The sequence below is a fragment of the Onychomys torridus genome, chromosome X, assembly GCF_903995425.1.
Source record: "Onychomys torridus chromosome X, mOncTor1.1, whole genome shotgun sequence".
Lineage (NCBI taxonomy): Eukaryota > Metazoa > Chordata > Mammalia > Rodentia > Cricetidae > Onychomys > Onychomys torridus.
This window is the reverse complement of record NC_050466.1, coordinates 125,355,265-125,376,209: the sequence shown is the minus strand read 5'-3', so window position 1 is coordinate 125,376,209 and position 20,945 is coordinate 125,355,265. Positions and strand designations below refer to the sequence as shown.

Genomic DNA, 20,945 nt, shown 5'->3' with positions numbered 1-20,945 from the left:
TAGAACTCATATTTCACCAGTGAAGACAAAAAATAAATAAGCATGCAAATATATAAATATTGACAATATAAACATTATTAAATCAATAAATAAAATGTGATTTTTTTAATCAGAAGTTTAAGCTTGAATTCTGAGGAAGGCCCTGGATTGAGCACCTTGAAATTCAAATCTAAAAGATGAAGAGGAGCCATCTATTCAAAGAGCCTGGGGAAGAGAATTCTAAAAGAGATGAAAAATAGTTCTAAGGCCCAGGAAAGGAAGTGCTTGAAGCATTACAAGAGTCTGAGGAACAGTGTGGCTGGAATAAGGTGACTGTGGTTGAGAATGGCAAGAGATGAGATGAAGGGATGAGCAGAAGTTGGAACATGCAAGGCTGTGGAGGCTGTGAAAAAGGAATTTGGATTTCAGTTTTTTCATGCCCTGGGAAACCAGTGGAAATTTGTGAACAAAAGTACTGTGTGATTCCATTGAAAAGGGCTCACTGGCTCTTTGATCCAGCTTATATTAAAGGGAGGCAATAATACAGGAGGAGAGGCCTGAGAGGTTGGTAAAGTGACCTCTCCAGTATGGGAGGATGGGCCTTGCTGTTGGGATCACGTTGCAGAGAAGTTGTCCTACATGCAGCCTGTGGGGTCATAATGCTTCAGTTTAAGCCCAAGCCTGGCTAACTTCTAGCTGAATTACCACCATAAACATGTCTAACAGTCTCTACATGAAGGAAAATGGTTGCAAGATTTAAGTGGGATAACCCAAGAAAGGGTCTAAGACAGTCTAGGATAGCCTGAGGAATCAATAATGAACAGTAGACAAATGTGATATGTAGCTCCACATTGTTTTTCAACTATAGATGTACATGGGAATTGTCACAGTGCACTTACTTCAAGAGAAGAAAGTGATTCTAATGTGTAGCTAAAGTTAAGAAGCATTGAGTTAGAAGACAATTTTATGGTATTTCCTTGTGGAAGTCAGGTTGACGAGCCCTATTATTGTTTCCATCTTACTCTTTCAAAACGATGGCTTTAACTATGCTATACCTCTATTCAAAAGTCTTTATCCTCACATGTATCATACTTAACAATATTCCAGAGGTGATTCTAAGCATCATTTACCCTCACTCTCAGTGCTTTTGTCTCATACGGACCATGTTGATTCATATCTGGACCACACCTACAGTGACCTTGGAGCAGGGCCCAGTAGTCAGTATTTCAACTGAACTATCATTCTTTCTGCAGTAAAATGGTGGTGCATGGACAAGCATTTTGACAAAACCCTCCAAAGATCACTGAGGATAACCATCACTGATGGTTTGCTAATCTGCATTGAGCAATGAAGCTGAACTTGCTGAAAGTCTGAAACCAGGATGAATGGATGGAAATGGAATCAAATTTTATCTCTGATTTGTTGGCCTTCTAATTGTTCTGCTACCAGTCTATACTAATTCCTTTTAATATCCTACTCGTCCATCCCTTATAATTCAATATGGATTCAATTACAGCCTAATTAGATTTTTGTTTTAATGAGGCCATGCATCTTTCCCTACCTGTTTCTCACTCTGCATATGTGAGTGTGTGCGTGTGTGGTACCACAATGCCGTTATTACATTTGTCAAAATAATAGAAATTGAGATAGCATGTCTCTCTCCTCTCTTTTGACATTTGTTCCAGCTTGATTTTAATATGGCCCAAAGTCCATTCTGCACAGAGATGTGTATGGGGTTGCTAATATAACCAGCTGGTCATTCTAATTCTGTCACGATGGCAAGATTATTTTGTTTAGAAAGGAGGATAAAAAATATAAACCGGAGAACAATTAATAAAAGAAAGGACATTGCTAGATGGAGTGTTACTACATTGAAGAAGCTGTAAGCTGCAGAAAACAGGCTCTCAAGACAGAAGGACATGGATTTGCCATGGCAGGACCACCGTCCGTTAGACAAGCCACTTAACCACCCGGAGCCTGGGATTTATCAGCTGTAATAATGAAGGCTGTGATGGTATCCACCACCCATGGTGGTTGTAAAGATTAACTGCCATGGCATAGAGTGCCAGGGTAAGGCCTCATACAGAGTGACTGCAGAGTGGCAATTATCCTGAAGTTAAGTAGAACGGAGCCTTCCCGTGTCTGATAGATTTGCCTTTTATTTATTTAATCTCCACAGACAGAGCTTTATTTCTAGTCCTTCTTGTGGGAACAGATCCTGGTACTGACTGTCTTCATTTCTCTTGTCACAATTTAAATTTTCCCTTTTAGTGAGTCCTCAGAAGCAGCAGATGAAAGCTCATTATTACTGATCATGCATTGTCCCTTCATAGGCTTGACAATTCGTTAAATTCTTCCTTTGGCATCTCTAGCCTAAATGCACCACTTTCTTTCATCTTTCTTTATAAAGACTAAATCCCCCACTTTTATAAAAATTGTTTTTTCTGTGCCTCCAATTTCTTTACATCTTTCAGTTGTATATAATGTGCTTGAAATGCCTTTGATGTTCCCATTTCTGAAGCACCTAGAGATTTTTTTCTGTTGAAATGATGTTTGTACAAAGGTGTATCTTGTAGAAGCATATTACTCACACAGCAGGAACCCAGACACTTCTTCCCTATGCTGACCACCCTAACTGCAGGCCAAATACTGAAGAAAAAAAAAAAACAACCTTTTGAGTGCTGAACTTGCAAACCTCCATATAAAAGGCCCATTGAAACAGCCTGTCTGCACTGTCACCAAGCACTAATTCTCGCCTTTCTGCCTGGGTCAGACAGCAATCTTAGACTCAGATTGAATCTCAGCCCCGGCCTCAGTTGTTTAGACATGTCTGTGAGGCAGGGACAGTCAGGAGAGTGTTGGCAGGATGCATGTCATTGCTGGCACTTCAGCAAACCTCATCTGGACTGAAAGTCCAGTGCAAACGGCTGCTAGAACCGTCAGGGAAAGCTTATCAGAAGAACCCATCTCTGCAGAGATGTACTACTGCCATATATGGGGCAGACAGACCTCAGATTAAACCCACACCCAGCTTTCCCCTCACCATTTATCATTTCGGCTTTCCGTCTCCCGCCTGTGTTGCCAAGTCGAAGAGGAAAGCTATGTACTTGGCCTATGGACAAGGCAGAAGAATTTAGGGTAAGCTGCCGGATGTATTCAAAGCCTTATTTTATAGATTGTGTGGCTATGTCACACTTCTGTATGCACCAGGCAGTGCATAAATGCTTACATGTAGAGTACCTCACTTGATTCTCACAACAGCAGTGGGAACTATTTTCGTTCCTGTTCCACAGCTAGGAAGTGAAGACAGAGGTTCTGAAGTGATCTGCCCTAAAGTAAGAGAAGAGGCAGAATCAAATGTTGAGCCTACTCACTCGGATTCCAAAGTTCCAAACCAGTAATTACCACATTAACTATTGGAATACTTTTTTTTTACTTGTATCATTATATGCTAAATCTTTCTCTTTCCAAGAAAAATAAGGTGTCCTAAGAACAAATTCCAAAAGCCTTTTTGTCCACCATTTCATCTCTAGCCCTGAAACAGGACCAGGTACTTACTTAGTGGTTACTTAACAAGTGTTTCATGACTGAATGGAAGTAGATATTTACACCCAATATTCTTTGATTATGAAGAGAGAGAAAGGTGGAATGAGAAGGTCCCCCTCCAGTTGTGAGTGAGTAGGTTGGGGCATTACAGAGAAGGACGGGCTGTACAAGTCACTCTTAAGACCTATACCATGTGCCGTAAAAGTTCCTTTTTTCTTTACTGTCTTGCATCAGAAGACATTTTTGCCACTGTACAGTAAATGTGCCTCAACAGTTAGTAAAGCAGTTTGAGGCTCTGGAGTCAGAATTATGGAGACTTATTTATTTGTTTGTTTGTTTGTTTATGTCTCTTCCATGAATTCTCTCACAAACAGCCATGCCATATGCCACCAAAGACAGGTGTCATAAAAGTCTGTAACTGAAAGGAAAGTGGATCCTAATCTGGAGAGTAGGACAGAAATCCCTGGAGTATCTCCCCTCCATCAACTGCCATGGTTCCCAGGTCACTTTGTCCTCTTCAGGGTGAGGAGAAAGGGGATCCGAAGTAAAGGGGGAAAACTGGTGACTGGTGACACACTCTGAATCCCTGATGCTGCCGTCAGACTAGCACTCCTGTGTCTGCTGTGTGTACTGGGTGTTCCACATTGTCCGTGCTCCCTAATACTTGAATCTTTCGTTGCTCGCTTGTGTAAGTGAGCGAAGAGGTTTTTATTTTGACTTGAAACAGGAAGTCCCTACATATCCCAAGCTTGCCTCGTTTGTGATCCTCCAATGATGGGGTTACAGGTTTGTGCCCCCATACCAGCTCTTTGAAGAGCTTGGCTTTAAAACAATCTGGTCCTTCGTTTATCTGTAACTCATTATCATTTCTTTAACGTGAACATATATTCAGACCCTGTAGCTCAGAATATACCATTTCCCTTGTGTTATATATCTCCCTTCAACTTTTTCCACCACAAGCTTTAAATGACACCTTCCTTTCACCGATTAGAATGCAATCCACTTTTTTAGGAGCACAGCTGAGACTGAAGTTTTTAAAAATAGTTTTTAATTAATTACTTGACAGTTTCATACATGTATATAATAAATTTTGTTTGTATTCACCCATTATTCCCCTCTTATCCCATCCCACTACTCCTGAGACCTTTCTTCCCTCCAATTCTCCCCCTTATCCTTTACTGAGGAATTATTGACAGTTAATGAAACCACTTCTAGTAGTTCTGACTTAGTGACTTCCTGCTTCAAGTAACTATATGTCTAAGTCTGCCTCATACATGTCTTGGTCTGTCTTGTGTTAACACAGCACAATACCTGAGACTAGGTAATTTGTAAAGTAAAGGGGTTTATCTCTGAGTGCTAGAGACTGGGCTACCCTGTCTGTTAGGTAAGGCCCACATGCTGCTCCATCCATGACAAAAAGTGGTATGGAAAACAGGTAGTTTGAGAAGCAAGGAAAAGTACAAAGAAGCTGAAATCCTTTTTCCCACTCTCACAAAGATCCAGTCTCCAAAGAAAGATGCTAAACACTCTAACACCACACCTTCCACACATCACAACCAATTTTGTATATAACCTTTGACAGGGGCAAACCACATTTAAACTACAGCAATAGAGTTTAGAATTTAAATTTTCTACTATTTTCTTGTGTAGTTCTTTGTTTTGTGTGTCTTGTCTTCTGAGTTTGGGCACTTCTGTAAGTAAAGAAATATCTTTTTTCTTACCCTGCTACCTCTAGCATAGAATTAGTCATATATCTTGCTGATGGGTTTCATACACAATTACACAATTACAAAATGCTCTTTACATGGTTTCAAATCCAGGTCTGGATAGGAGACAGGTCAGGTAGATAAACTCACAGCCTGTTCAGTCCACACTAACTGATCCAATTTGCATGTCCACCCAGCATTCATTCATCTCAAATGAGTCCATGAACAAAGCTAAAGTTTCTTTTCATTAAACTGGGATACCAAAACTGGACAGACCTGTTTAAAAGTAACTTTCCTGTGTTCAAAAATACTGCCATTTTATTTAAATTTCTTTTTAAAATAATTATGTTATGTATATAAATATTTTGTCTCCATGTATGTTTGGGCACTAACCATATGTGTGTTTGGTAAACACAGAGGCCAGGAGAGGCCATCAGATTCCCTGAAACTGGAGATACAGATGGTTTTGAGCTACCTTGTGGGTGCTGGAAATCAACTTGGATCCTCTGGAACAGCAGCCAGTGATCTTAACTATTAAGCCACTCCTGCAGCCCTTTATTTAAGATTCTTGATTTGATTTCCAAAAGCAGCAAAATTGCACCTCAAAAGCCATCTAGGCATCATCAGGGAAATTGTGTGTGTGTGTGTGTGTGTGTGTGTGTGTGTGTGTGTGTGTGTGTGTGTGTTATTTCATTTTTTCTAAGCACTATAAAAATATAAAAAGTTTTTCAGTTTTGGAAAGGAAGAAAAAGCCAGGTGTGGTGGCACCCGCCTTTAATCTCAGCACTTGAGAGACAGAAACAGGCAGCTCTCTGTGAGTTCAAGTCCAGCCTGGTCTATGTAATGAGTTCCAGGACAGCCAGTGCTACATAGTGAGACCCTGTCTTGAAAAAACAAAACAAAATAAATGAAGGAAAATGATGAGATGATAACAATATATCCAAATATTGAGCCTTACAAATCAGTTTTGGGTTGTTTCCAATTTGCCACATTTTCAGCAGAAACACTTCTATCTCCTCCTTGTCAGAATGACAGGAAGGGAACATCACTTGAAAAGCAAAATCATGGCTGTAAATGGAGTTCAGTGGTAGATAGAGCACTTGCCTGGTTGAGTAGGCATCTCGGAGGTCTGTCTCCAGCACTGTAATTTTTTTAAGCTAACATCTGTGTTGTGTACCTGAAACTTCATGCCTGTTCTTCACTTAGCAGCTTTCCATTTCTCCTTCACAAATCAGTTATAGATGCCCATTAAATATTGTATCTAGAGTTAGCAACAGTGGCTTGTACAGATTTAAAAGGAATATACCATCTTAAATATTCATACTAAAGCAAAATAATAATTTATCATATTCTTATTTACACTTGGAAACATTGAAATACTATATTTTCAAAGCTACACAAAAGTCTGACCACTGTTAGTAATATCTTATTTTATATCACTTATGGTTAAGAATATGGAACCATCTTAGAGATTTGCTATTGACATCTGCTTTTTCCCCTGAACTAGAACCTTTTTCCTTCCATGGAAACTTCCTAGGTTCTTTTGTTTTTTTTTTCTCCATTGTTTATTCTAAGAATTTATCTCTATGTGATGGTGAATTGTCTTAGGACCCCCACCCTTTGGACGTCATGTTCCTTTTTGGAATGTATCTTATTTCTAGTCTATTGCTTCCTTTAGACATTGGATAGGACACCACTGACTTCCATACAGAATTTAAATTAGTAGACAAGTGTCCTAATTGGCCATCCAGGATATCCTGTTAGGATCAATAACATCCTATCCTTTTGTGGAGTTATAGTCTTTTTTTTCTGTGATTGTGTGAGTCTGATTATAAAAATAAAAATTCCCAGTGCAGCATTTCACGACAATTATTTCTTTATGGGTGATTAAAGCCACTTTTTCCTTACCCTTATTTTTTTAAGTACTTCTAGGCAACTTCTGGCTGGCCAGAAACTCACCATTGGATGTGCCCATTGTTCACATTAGAATAGTCTCCATGAGTTTAGACTCCATTCTTTATAGGACTCAATCTTAATTCTTGATTTCCAGCATAAGCAGATGGTAAAGAACCATAAGAAAGAACAGCAAAGCCAAGCAGAGGCATCTTATCTGAATATTACCCACATTCTAACCGTAAGACTTTACTAAGTGCTGTCTCCACAGCACAGGTTACATGGACAGTGTGTAATCCCCTAGTTGTTTCACACCCACAGCTAGAAGGACTACATTCACTTTCTGTTTTCTTTTGGCTATTAAAAGCAGATGCATGCCCCCTGTTTCCACCAAGGATCCCACTCTTCTTTGGATAAACCAAGGCCAAAGGACTGCTCATAGAAAGAAAGAAAAACTTCTATTCATTTCCATGTAGTTGCCCTTTTCCATCTTGCTTGCTTTTTTTAACTTTCTGATAAGGTAGCACGGAACTCTGTGTGGATACTTGGAATTTTAACATGATACTTTATAGCTTTGATTGAACTGCTTCCTAATAAAGCAGATAGCTACCCTCTTAAGTTTTGTTTTAGCTAAATGAAAAAAGGGGTTTTAAGTCATGTACAAAAACTTATTTCCTAAAAGCATGAAAATAAAGAGAGATCTGGCATATATACGAAAGAACCTGAGCAATATGAACTCATAGAAAATATGAGCTCCCCCTCTCATATATATGCCTATTCTTGTGTGTCTGTGTGTATATATTCATATCCAGAACATTGACATCTCATGATTCATAAACAAAATGCTTCTCTTTCTAACGAGTTTAGATTAAATAAGCACATAGAACCTAGTAAGGGCATAAATTTTCTTAAATACTGTAGTAGGTAGCCATTCCAGCCTTGGCCTGGAAGTTCCAACCCCCATTGAGGCTTTGGTAATGGTCAAGCCCACAAGGCAGTGCTGAGGGAGGAAGCTGAAGACCCAGGATCAAAAGGAGAGGCTTCTCTTGGTTCCAGGACCCTGGATGCTGGAGGTAGACGGAGCAGAGTTCTCCAGAGAACACTGCCGGACTGCGCCATCCCTTTCCCAGAACCTGCAACCTATCCCTTCTTTTGTAAGCTACCCCACATAATAAACCTCCCTTTTAACTATGTGGAGTGGCCTTAATAATTTCACCAATAAAATACCTACACATTTGTAAGAGTTCTTGAGGCTTGGTTTTCCCCACTATGTGTCAGCTGCTTTTGAGGTGAAGGAGGAAAAACCAATGGAGAGAAAGGAATGGAGTAAGGGTGATAGACAATGCTTACATGATAATTTTCATGTGCTAGGTAAGCACCGTTTCAAGCATTTTCAATATACACTAACCCATTTATTCTTCAAAGGCCTATAAGGTTGTATCTGTTTTAATGATAAGGAAAATGAAACACAATGAGGTTGATGGATTTGTCCACAGTCGCACATGCAGAAAGAGGAAAAGCTAGGATTTGCAGCCAGACTCTGCAGTTCTACTCTGCTCTCTTGGCCATTTAATCTATGCTGCCTTCCAGCTTGGGGAAATGAAGCAACTTTGAGAACTCTGTTATCTCTGAGGCTACTGGAAAATACTGTCTCTGTGATGACTCTGTTTCTAGGGAATAATATGGGACTCTGGGAAGCCATGGCCCCATTTTTAACCATGGGTTTGGATCTATTTAGCCATATTATCATTGAAAGACTACAGTGTTGGTATGCACACCATGCACTTACTGGTTACTTTACCCCGTGCCTCCTGAAACTCAGGCTCAAATGCGTTCATGCTCACAGTGCAGTTTTATACAAGTATTGTTCATTTTTCTGAGTAATTGCCTTGCATGTGGCAGGTGGAGATACCGTGATGGCTTTCATCTTCCATCTTTTACTGTTTGCCATGGTTCTGCTGGTTTCAACTCATCCCTGTGAAAATATGGGATGCCAACCCCCACCCTGATGATTCATGTCTTTTTAAAATGAAGATTGGAGTGACTATAGAATTTGCCCCCTTAAACCAGACATTTCAGAAATCAAGAGATGAAGTCGTAATAATTGTGCCTGGCAGATACAAAGAGAGAGGCAATAAAACTAGGTTAGTCTAGATAAATTAGGCCTTATGGCTGCCTTATTTTTGATGTCCTGTGTTGTTCAGAAGTAATTACACACTGGCCTACTTTTCTGTTGGGGAATCTATCTTCATGGGTATATCAGAATTTCATTGTTCACATAGTCTTTTTGAGAGAGCAGAATTTGCTTCTTTGACCTACTCAAGCAAACCAGAGATTAATGGAAGTTGTGGAAGTTATAAACAGTCTGAATTTCATCCTAGCTTTTGACCATTTTTCAAATACTTGGTCTCCATTTCTCCCATTACCAGAAAGCCAAGCCATTCCCGCCCCATAGGGTACCACTCAGAGTATAATTGAGATTTGAATGAACAACACATGTGGCTTTTAAGGTTAAATGAATATTGTTTGACATACAGTACACTAGAGTTGTTTTTCATTTTGGTCTAAAAAATTGGTTAAAATTACATCTTTGTTGCTTCTCAGAATTAACTAGAATCCATCTGTCTCCATTAGAATCATTGGGTTTTTTTTTTTTTTCAAAACCATGGTTGAAAGAAAAAGTTCCATATCTTTCCAGACAAATTGTCCAGTGAGTAGAGAAAATGAAACGTTTTTTTTAAGGGTATTGGTGCCGATTTTCCCCACGATATAATAGCTAAGATTATAAATGGATATCTATTTTTAGCTATTCAGACAGACACTGCCTGGTCTAGAGAGCTACTTTTAGACATACAGTATGTCAATGATGACTTCGATTAAAGAGGTTAAGTGTTAATACCTTTAGCAGCTATTTATTAAAGTGTTCAAACTTGGGTAATGTCATTTTAGTGACTTTCAAATCTCAAAGGTGACAGAAATACTAGCAGTTCATAGTGTTTGTAGTATATATTATTTATACATTATGTGTTATTGTATCTTATATGTATTAATAATATATAGAATGCATACAGTAAATAGAGTCTCTCTATATCTCTCCATATCTCTCCGTATACTCAGAAATTATAGCTCCAGTAATTTTTTTAAGTTGGTAAGATACTTCATTTTACGCATATGTATCTGTATGCAAGCCCTCAGATTTGCAAATACAGGGCTGAGGCACATTTGACCTTGTGTTACAGGATATTAATCTTCTGCTGCTCTACTTGACTCTGTCTTACCTCATTTGCGTTGCCATCTTAAGTTTCTGCCTGTTGGTGATTGCATGTGTCTCTGATGCTTCTGCTGTTTGAATGGACTCTGAGTACTTAAAGGCTCTTTAATGAGAAACCCTTTCAAATCTCCAGTACCTACATATAATACACGGAACGTTGGTGACGGTGACGTCTAGCTAAGACGCCCCTTGTTTGCTAATATCAGTCAGGAAGTCTTTAGAAATGGATGTAATGAAGAGAGCTGCTCTGTAATTCTTGTGTACTTTTGTTTCTCTCTTCAACTACTCAGAACTGGCTTTGAGCCATATCATGTAGCTTTATTACATTTCATTTTACCATTTTCTGGTAAATCCCTTTCTAGTTTCTAATCGTCTTTCTGGTCTACTTTCATTTGGCTCAGACCCACTACTGCCAACTAAAACAGGACACGCAAATCTCAGTTTATCCCTACTCAGTCACTGTCAAGGACACTGAACACCTCTCTTGATTCTCAAGCTGACAATCACTTTATAGTGTTTTCTTCTCTGCTTTCTTCCTCTGTGATCACATATACCATCAGTCTTAATACTTTCTTTTGCTCTGCAGTCATGTGCCTCAGCTTTCCTCTCCGAACAGTTTGCAGTGATGCATGGCCTATCACCTGTCACCATAGCTGCCTCCTGGTTAGACTCTGAGGTTTTAGTGCTCCCCAGCTAGGCTGCACTGTGCTGCCAGAAGACACTTCGTCGGGTATCATTTGTACTATAGGACCTTCTATCTAAAAAATAATAACAGGATGAAGTGTGAATTTTTCAACCAGCTTTTGATGCCCTCAAATTATTTACAACCCCTCTTTAACCTCAACAACACCCTAATTTCACCCTCCTTCTCCTCCCCCATCCATTCTCTCCAATCAGTTACCAGCCCCATATTTTCCCAATCTAAAATTTCTATCCAGACAATACCTGATTGCTTCTGAGGTACTCTGCCCACACAAGCAGTGTCCCTGTAACACTTCTGCATCTACCTCTAAAAAAAATGGGTCATAGTTCATTTAAAATGCTTTTCCCATGATTCCATCTGACTTGTTGATCTTTCCAACTCAATATGGCCTAAGCATGCCTATATATATCTGACCTTCATGTGTTTTTAAACTGCATCTTAAACTGATGTCCAGTCACTTCCAAATTCAACAAGAACATCTTGAGGGCAAGGGCCCAGAGTGATTAGTCTCACTTGTAAGTATCAATCTTTCCACTTATGCATCATTCAAGGCTTGTTATTTGACTCTTCTGCATTATTTCCTGTCATAGCCAGTCAGAGTTTCCACATAGGTCTTCAGATAGTCTTTGCCTATCATCTGCACCCACATCTGTTCTTCCAGCCACACACTCAATTTGATATTTTCACTACAGTTTAGTTCAGTTATGTATTAAGCCACTGATATGTACCCAGCAATATACCAGCTGTTCCAGCCCAGCTATTTTTAAAGAGATCATCAAAACCCAAATTATTGGCTCTTATCCCATAGTTTCTGATTCAGTAGGTCTGGGGTGGGATCCAGACTTTTAAGTGTCTAACAAATTCCCAGATGATGACAAGGACCACACTTTGGAAAATAGTGACCAAGAAGATACAAAGAGAGTGTAAAGCATATCTCATTTTAAGAAATTTACAGTTTGTCCACAAAGGGAAAAGAAACATTTTGCAGTGGAAAGTATTTATAATGCTTTGTTTTTCATTTATGCTGTAAATGCTGAATGAATACTATGTGCAAATTGCTATTGTCAGTGGTACTATTACATCAATGACCAGGATAGACAAAAATCTTCATTTCCATGGTAGAATTATAATGGTAGAAAACAGAAAATGAACAAAATATTAAAAATGTAAGGCACTTCTAAGTACTCAGAAGAAAATGAGAAGAAAAGAAATACTAGAGTTGTCAGAGATTTCCCAGTTCCATCATTTGATGGCAATGTAGTCACAAATACCAAAAGTAAGCTATGCTTTTATAGGATGAACTTGATTATTCAGGAGTCTAGGGGCCAGCGATTTGGGTGTTAATCTCAATAAACATTGTTTAACTATGAATAGCTACATCTACTTTTCTGAGCTTTGGTTTTCTACATCTGTTTCATGTAAACCTTGGACAAAATTATGTCTCAAGTTCTATACATTTCAAATACTGTAGGATACTAAGTCCTTCAGGCAATAAGAACTAAGTAAATGAGCTAGGCACTATAGCTAGAATGTGCAAGGCTAAAGCAGAAGGTTATCAAACTAATTTTCAAGCTTTTTCAAGTCCTAAAAACTTACATGAATTTCCTCAATAGTGCTATCATGTCCCTGAATCAGTTAAAATGTTACTACTTATTTCCAAGGATTTAAAAGCTTGAGAATGAATTATAACATTAAATTCTTTCTGTTTTTCCATATTCTGTGTTAGCCCATTCAAGAGCTAGTTAATGTTTAGCATAATACACATATAATATATATTATAAACACACACATACTTACATATATATGTATGGTCAAAGGTTACCAAAGCTTCTTGAAAATTACCCAATTTGTTTTATGTTTAATCAACTGATGAATATCCATATCTTTTGTATGCTTGTGTCTCCCAAAACCTTAACATAAAACCTTTTGCTTTGAAGCAGTTTGGTGTGGTGATGCACACCTGTAATGCCAACTTAAAACAAAAGGAAGGACCATGAGCTCCAGAACAACCTGGGCTATATAGTGAGTTCCAGTTTAGCCACAACTACATAGCAAGACCCCATCTTAAAACAGAACAGCAGCTATTTTGGAAAACTTCAGTAATAGGGGTTTACTGTCCAAAGAATGGATCATATAGACCTAGAGCAGTGGATCTTGACATTCCTAATGCTGCGACTCTTTAAAACAGTTCCTCATGTTGTAGTGACCTCAGCCATAAAGTGATTTTGTTGCTACTTCATAACTATAGTTTTGCTAGTGTTATAAATCATAATGTAAATATCTGTGTTATCCAATGGTCTTAAGCAACACCTATGGAAGGGTCATTCAACCCCCCAAAGAGGTCATGAACCACAGGTTGAGAACTCCTGACGTAGAGAAAGGTGTGTCAGATCAAAATTAAAGACAGTAGTGTGATGTTTTATTACTATAGCTCTGTAATATAGCTTGAAATGTGGCACAGTAACCCCCTTAAGCTCTGTTCTTTTTATTTGGAATTGCTTTGGTTTCCATATGAATTTTAGAATTTTTCCCTACCTATATACCTATGTATATATGTGTTTGTGTTTGTGTTTGTGTTTGTGAGTGTGTGTTTAACAATAATAACTAAAGAGTTCATGAATTTAAGAGTGAATGAGGAGGGACACAGAGTGAAACTACCATTGTAAATAGAGCACTCACATGTGAATTTCTAAAACAATAAAGGAAAAATAAAAAGACAACATCTTGGATATTTCTTGCATAAATACTCTAATCATAGCAAGTTTAACTTTTACTTTTAAGTCAGCTCATAGCTTCTCAGAAACATAATGGTGAACGTAAGTCTTGACCAATGAAAACTTCAAACTTCATTGTTTAAGGGTAGTGTAAACACACATTGAATACGATCTGTAAAATACTTAACTGTCACCAGACTAAAATAAGCAAAAGTGATGATGACGGCTATGGTAAGGTGAAAAGCGATTATTTTCCCTTTTATATTCCAAATCCTGGATAATGGTAACAGTTAGTCTGTGTAGAAAATGATAACTACTTTCTTCTGAGTTGTTTTGAATCATGAGACCCACCCAGAGAAATCGTTCAGTGCTGTTTCTTGAAGGGTAGCCACAAGATCTAAAATGCCTTGAGAACTTTAGAAACATTGCTCCAAAAATGTGGCTGGGTCAAAAGGGTGACAGTTTTCCCTTCTATGTATGTTTGATTCTTTCCTTATTTCTTTTTAATAAACAGGGGATGGAGAATTGTCGTGGGAACATTCTGATGGTGATATCTTCCGGCAACCTGCCAACAGAGAAGCAGTAAGTGTGAAGAGCTCCAATATTTCCACACTCTACAGCAGTAAGCCAAGCTTTTCACCCCCATGGAAAAAAATATCCATCAAATCCAAAAGAGGACCCATTTCTAACATCACTTTCTTCTCCTCCCTCAGAAGAATTAAATGATGTCATCAACAACCTCTAAACATTTTATCATCTGTAATTAGGGCAAGAACATGAACAGATTTTAGCCATAGCCTTTTGTCTAGATCAGAAGTTGGTACTCTCTTCGGATGACCTGACAGATCTCTGTGTTCTCTCTAAGGAAGACAGTCACCACGCCTATTCTCAACAGTGAATGCTTTCTATGGGATTTTAACATACTCCACTTCATCCTTTTGGTCAAATTCCTTATAAACCTGAAAGCTCTTGATCATGCAGTTGAAAGAAAAAAAAGCCTGAGGGCCAGATTTTCCTTGCTTTATCCTTATTTCTGTTGTTAGCACAAATCTTAGAATAAGTCTAACAAGTCAGACTCTATATAGATATAGATAGTAATAGTGTCCATTTAGTCAGTTAGCAAAATAGTACATCTATAAGAATCAGTGTCTAAGAAGAGTTATTGTTCAAACTTCTTAAAATTTGAAAAAGAAATGTTTGAACATTTCTTTTTCACATAAAGGAACTTATAAAAGTGTTTCCAAATACAAGGGTGTTTGTCATTGTACACAAACAGGTGTTCCATGCACCTGATGAATAAGAACAATTTTTAAAATGTCACTGCAGCATTGGTTTCATAAGTTTAACAGATTAACATAAATATTTATTAATATAGGCTTGGCTATATACATCCAATCATTGGGATACTGTGGTGTTATTAATAAGAACATAATGAGGGTTGACAAGATGCATCAGCAGGCACTTGGATGCCAAGCTTGAGTTCTTTCTCCAGGACCCACATGGTGAAAGGGGAGAACCAAATGAAGTATTCCTCTGACCTCCACACACAGCCATGCATTGTACATGTATGATCACACACACACACACACACACACACACACACACACACACAAATAAATAAATAAATAAATAGATTCTAAAAGTAAAATTGTATCTAAGTGTAGCAAAACAGAAAAACTCAAAAAGATAATAAATGTAAAATGTGTGTGATTTTATAAATGTATAAATGAGAACTATCTGAAGGGTCCTATATCAACATAAGAATAGTAATAGACAGAAATAGACATGAGGAAAAGCAGACTTTGACTTCTTAACTTAATCTACTTCATGTTTTTCCATGGTATAAATTAGTTTAATAATAAACAAAATTACGTGATTTTTGTCAAACCTTAGAAACTGGAAATAAGTCAGGAGACTAGGTAATTATAGAACAGGCTATTTTCATAAATAGAGTGGGCATTATGACAGAGTTAACAGACTTTTCTATTGAATGACAGATGCAAACATCACTATGTCACTTAGGCTAGGATTCACTGTCATCACAGTGGCTAGTTCTGACTTGCACATCCCATCTTGTCAACACCATACCAAAAGCTTCAGCAGTGGTAGTGCATAGTTTCAGTTTGCTTTACTACTTTGCAGTATTGATTTATGAACACTGCTACTTCGGAATTAATGTAGAATTATGGACAAGGTGGAAATCAATGCTTCAGACATCTCACAAAAGCAACATTTATTCCGCAAGAGAGGTTGAATTCTCACAGTCAGGAAAAGATTTTCTCCTTTCTACTCTGTCTGATTTAGAGTGAGATTCTATACAGATCCTAACAAGATAGGGTAGCAGTCTCAATTTTCCATGTTGTGAATTTCCTCTTTCCCTCAACCCAGTTTTTCATTTTGGTAAGAAGTTGAGAGGAACTGTATTAGTTGATTGAAGGGGTATATAAGTTATAATGAAATAAAAATGAGAATGGACTCTGAGTTTTGTCCCCCACACCTTTAAATGACATTAAATTTGACAGTAGGATAGTGAAAAAGATTGGTATATGCCTTAATTAGGGTCACTATTGCTGTGATGAAACACCATGACCAAAGTAACTTGGGAAGGAAAGGCTTTATTTGACTCGCACTTCAGTATCATTGCTCATCATTAAAGGAAGACAGGACAGGAACTCAAACAGAGCAGGAACCTGGCAGGAGGAGCAATGGAGGAATGCTGCTCACTGACTTGTTCCCTATGGCTTGCTCAGCCAGCTTTCTTAGAGAACCCAGGACCACCAGCCAAGGAATGGCACCACACACAATGGTCTGGGCCCTCCCATATCAATCACTAATTAAGAAAATGCCCCACAGGCTTGCCTACAGCCCAATCTTACTGAGGCATTTTCTTAGTTGAGGCTCCCTCCTCTCAGATGATGCTAGTATGTGTAAAGTTGACATAAAACTAGCCAGAACGTATAGAAATATCATGAAACAGATAAAAATCTACTTGTCAGTCACGTTGTTGGAAAACAATGTCAGAATGCCTATTCTTGCTGTATAAAGGTTTACTGAAAGGTATAGACTTTAGAGCTCTTTAATTTCAGTGTAAAGTGTTTTTATTTTGTAATTTTTAAAATAATAAATCCAGTCAGAAATGTTTGGTAAGGCCTAAAAGTTCTTCTAGCTAGGGACTGTAATCTAGTAATGACTGAGATATAATGATTTTGTAGTTGTGTGGGTTATAACACATTCTGAAGACATCTTTCAAACCAAAATTTCTTTTTAGCTTCAGATAACTATAGTTTACTTACAATTATAAGAGCTAATACAGAGATAGCTATATGAGCTATCTATGTCCTTTGCCCAGTTCCCTCCAATGATAATATCCCACAAATCCACAGTAAAACATTAGAATCAAAAATGCCCTTTAAAGATCCTTTTGAGACCCTAATGTTTTTCATACTACCAATAAATAATTATCCCTTTTTAAAAATCATATATATATATATATATATACACATATATATGAAGGGTTGTACATATGAGTGCGATACCCATAGAGGCCAGAAGAGGGTATCACATCTGGATCTGGGATTACAAATGTTTTGTGAGCCACCAGACATGGGTACTGAGAACCAAAATCAGATCCTCTGCAAGAGCACAATATATGTTGTTAGTCACTCAGCACCCCCACCCCATTATCCTTTCTTAAAAAAAATCACTAATATGTAAAATGTTACAGTGCTGTGTAATATTTCAGTAACGTATATATACACTGTGTAGTGTTAAAATCATGTTAAACGTATGTATCTCCTCATTTATAATTTGTGTGTGGTGAAAGCGTTCAGTATTCTTTTTTTCTAGATGTGTGTAATATGCACTTCATTATTGTTCTATATAATCAATAGGATGCCATATCTTCTTGATGCTGTCTATAACTGGAGCTTTCTCCAGTCCCACTTGGGCCCGCAGCCACTCAGACCCAAGGCTTCTTGCTATCTTGTTCTTATATCTCAAATTAACCCATTTATATTAATCCATCAGTTGCCAAGTGGCTTGTGGCTTACCAGTACTTTACATCTTGCTTCTCATGGCCTTGGCTGGCAGCGTCTCTTTTTCCTCTCCTTTCTCTTCCTGCCTCTCTGTTTGGATTCTACCTGTCTCTAAGCTGCCTTGCCATAGGCCAAATGGCTTTATTTACCAACCAATCAGAGCAATATGTTTTCACAGCATACAGAAAGACATTCCCCCCTCAGCCGTCTAAGTAAGACTTAGTGCTCCCCATCCCCTCCTCCTCACTACTTTTGCCCAGTAACAATTCTACATTTGATCAACTCTTTAGATTCTTATATGAGTGAGACCATGCAAAACCCTCATCTTTTAAACATGAGAGCAAGGGAGGAAGGAGTTTCTGCAGAGCTTCTGCAATGGAGGAGCCTTTTCCCAATGGAAAAAGAATTATTTTAAGCCCACCTCAAAAGTTGAGCAAAGTTTTCAGACCTTCAAGTTAGTAAGTCATAAATATGAAAATACTGAGCAAAAAAAATCACATTTGAAGCAAACTTTTTTTTTTGCCTTTCGTCTCCACTCAGGCAGCCTTTTCACAACTAATTTTTAAGATGAGCTCCAAGTTTATTTACAGTTCTAAGGTCTTAAAGGCTTTTCTTTTATGCTCAAGTTTATGAGGTAGACTGGCCTCTGAAGTTTTTTTTATTTGATCTGAGGATGGACTCCAAAACAGCCATTATACAGACTAAGTAGGTAATATACAGAGGTCTATATATATACACACATAGACTATTGCATACATTAACAATTAATGAAAACAGGCCATAAATTAGAAAAAGAGCATGGAGGAGCATATGGGAGGGATTAGGTGGAGGAAAGGGGATAAAAGTTAAAATTACAATATAATCTCAAAAGACACAAAAAGTAAAAAAAAAATTTACATATCATCACCTCCCAACCTCTTGCCCCACAGGAAACCCTTTATGTCTGTGATTCCCTACCTCTGCCTGTAAAAATCCTGAAGCCCAGGCCTCACGTCAGACCAGTTACATCAGAATCTCTTGGAGTGACAACCTAATCCTAGCATTTTGAACAGATCCTTATGTAACCCTTAAATGCAGTCATGGTAGAATTCTGTTTGTATATGTTGGTAAACACCAGAGCTAAAAGACCTTCTGCTTGGAATAGCTTTTAGCTAAAAGGTTGTTAACCATTCTTCCTCCTCCTTTTTCTACTTCTTTTCTTTTCTTCTTCCTCCTCCTATTTCTGTTCCAAATACTACCACTACCACTCCATCCTCAAAGCTTCAACCTTGTTGCTCTGGATAAATTCCCTTTCTGTTCTCAGCTTCTCTACCTACAAAAGACTTGCATGATGTGTTAGTCACTTCTCTTTATGCTGTGACAAATAGCAGACAGAAGCTACTTAGGAAGAAAGATTACTTGACACACAGTTTCAGAAGATAGCAGCCCAGCATGGCAGAAGAGGCGTGGTGGCAGGAGTGGACCAATTTATAGTATCAGGAGCAATCATTGGAGCTCCTCACATAGTGTGGCTTGACCAAGATGTAGAGAACCAGACTGGAACAGGAGGGAAGTGTAAGTTCAAAGGTCCACATCCAGTGACTCACCTCTGCCAGATAGATTTCACATCTCAAAGGTCCCATAAGCCATAGCACCAGCCAAGGGCCAAATGTGGAGAAATTTAAGACTTTAAGATGAATATGTGGGGCCAAGCAGTCTACAAAAGTTCCTCTGCTCAAAATCTCTGATTCTTTGGTTTTCTTCTTTGTTTGAAACCATAGCCCATACCACTCCTCAGTGGTAAAGAAGAGTTTTACATTTTGTGCTCACAATTGTGAATCAGAGAACATAACGCATTTGCAATTTTCCCAAGGTTACTGACCCTCTTTAATTGTATTGCTATTGAACACCTTTCTTTCGGCAGCAGTGGGACACACACCAGGCAAACTTTCTTCTCATTGTTACTTTGGCAAAATGTTGTCAAGCAACAGAAAGGAAAGAATAGCTTTTGTGGAATGCTACTGATTATGGCAAAAAGAGACATATAAGCCATGGTGGGAATGAGAACTATTTGCCCTGATAATCCCATCCATGGACATGATAACAATTTGGTAAAAATTCTTGTTTGTATGAATTGTTAAGGCAATGTGCCAGAGTGGGCTCTTAGATACAGAGAATGACATTTTTTGTCAAGAGTCAAAAAGAGTCCTTTTATTCCAATTTCTGCTCACTTTTCTCTTCTTCCAAAGCAATTTGTTTCAAAAGGTGAGCTTATGATATATAGCAATATAAGTTTGTCTTATGGTAAATTGGGTCAAGGATACCCTGGCTGTCTCATTTTGTCTGTTATCTAAATAAGTGAATTTAAGGATCTTCCTTTTTAACTGCTTGTGAAATCTTTTCATGGGCTTTCCCTTCTTTACCCATAACAAGTGCCCTTAAAACAGTGCATATTAATGCTCTAATCCTTAAGGTTTTATTCTTATTCCAACCATCTCTTTCTACCAGCCCTCTACCTCAGCTCCAGGGAACAAGGAGAATAGTTGAGTTTATTATTGCCTTAAACTCTTGATGAAAGAATAGTGATTGCTTTACTGGACTCACAAGAGTGGGAAAGTGTTTTTATTCACTTAACAGCTGGGGACGAGCACAGTCTAGATATTACTCATTGTTCTAGGCACTATGGCAGTGAACAAACAAAGTCCTTGACTCCATAGGACTTGCATGCTATTGCTGCTGTGCATCAGTGAAGTGCGCTGCTATGTTATCTGTCATTGCCTGGGTTTACACTCTCACTATACAGTTTTGTGACCCTATCTGTCCTCCACCCTTTTCTCTTCTCCGGTTCACTGACACATAACAGGATTTAGTGCTTTGAAAAACCTCTTAAGTCACTTCTCTACTTAAAAAAAAATCCCTCAAAAACTTCCATACTCCCACCTCTATCATTTACCAAATAAAGTACTTACCCCTTAGCTTGTCATTTAAAGTCCTCCTGATCTGGCTCCAACCCCCTTTTGGAATGTTATCCTTCAACTGTTCCCTTTTAAGGACTCTATGTTCTCTGCTACACCTTCTCAATTTGGAAACTTCTGCCTGGAATATTCCCCACAAACTGCC

The 20,945-nt window shown here is 38.2% G+C and overlaps 1 protein-coding gene across 1 annotated transcript in view; it reads left to right on the top strand.

Annotated features, from left to right (window-relative positions):
* The window catches only part of Chrdl1 (chordin like 1), a 120,100-nt gene that overhangs the window by 78,782 nt on the left and 20,373 nt on the right, over positions 1 to 20,945 (top strand). The window contains 1 exon segment of the mRNA XM_036174968.1: positions 14,327 to 14,394. Within this exon segment, the coding sequence (XP_036030861.1) occupies positions 14,327 to 14,394 (68 nt within the window).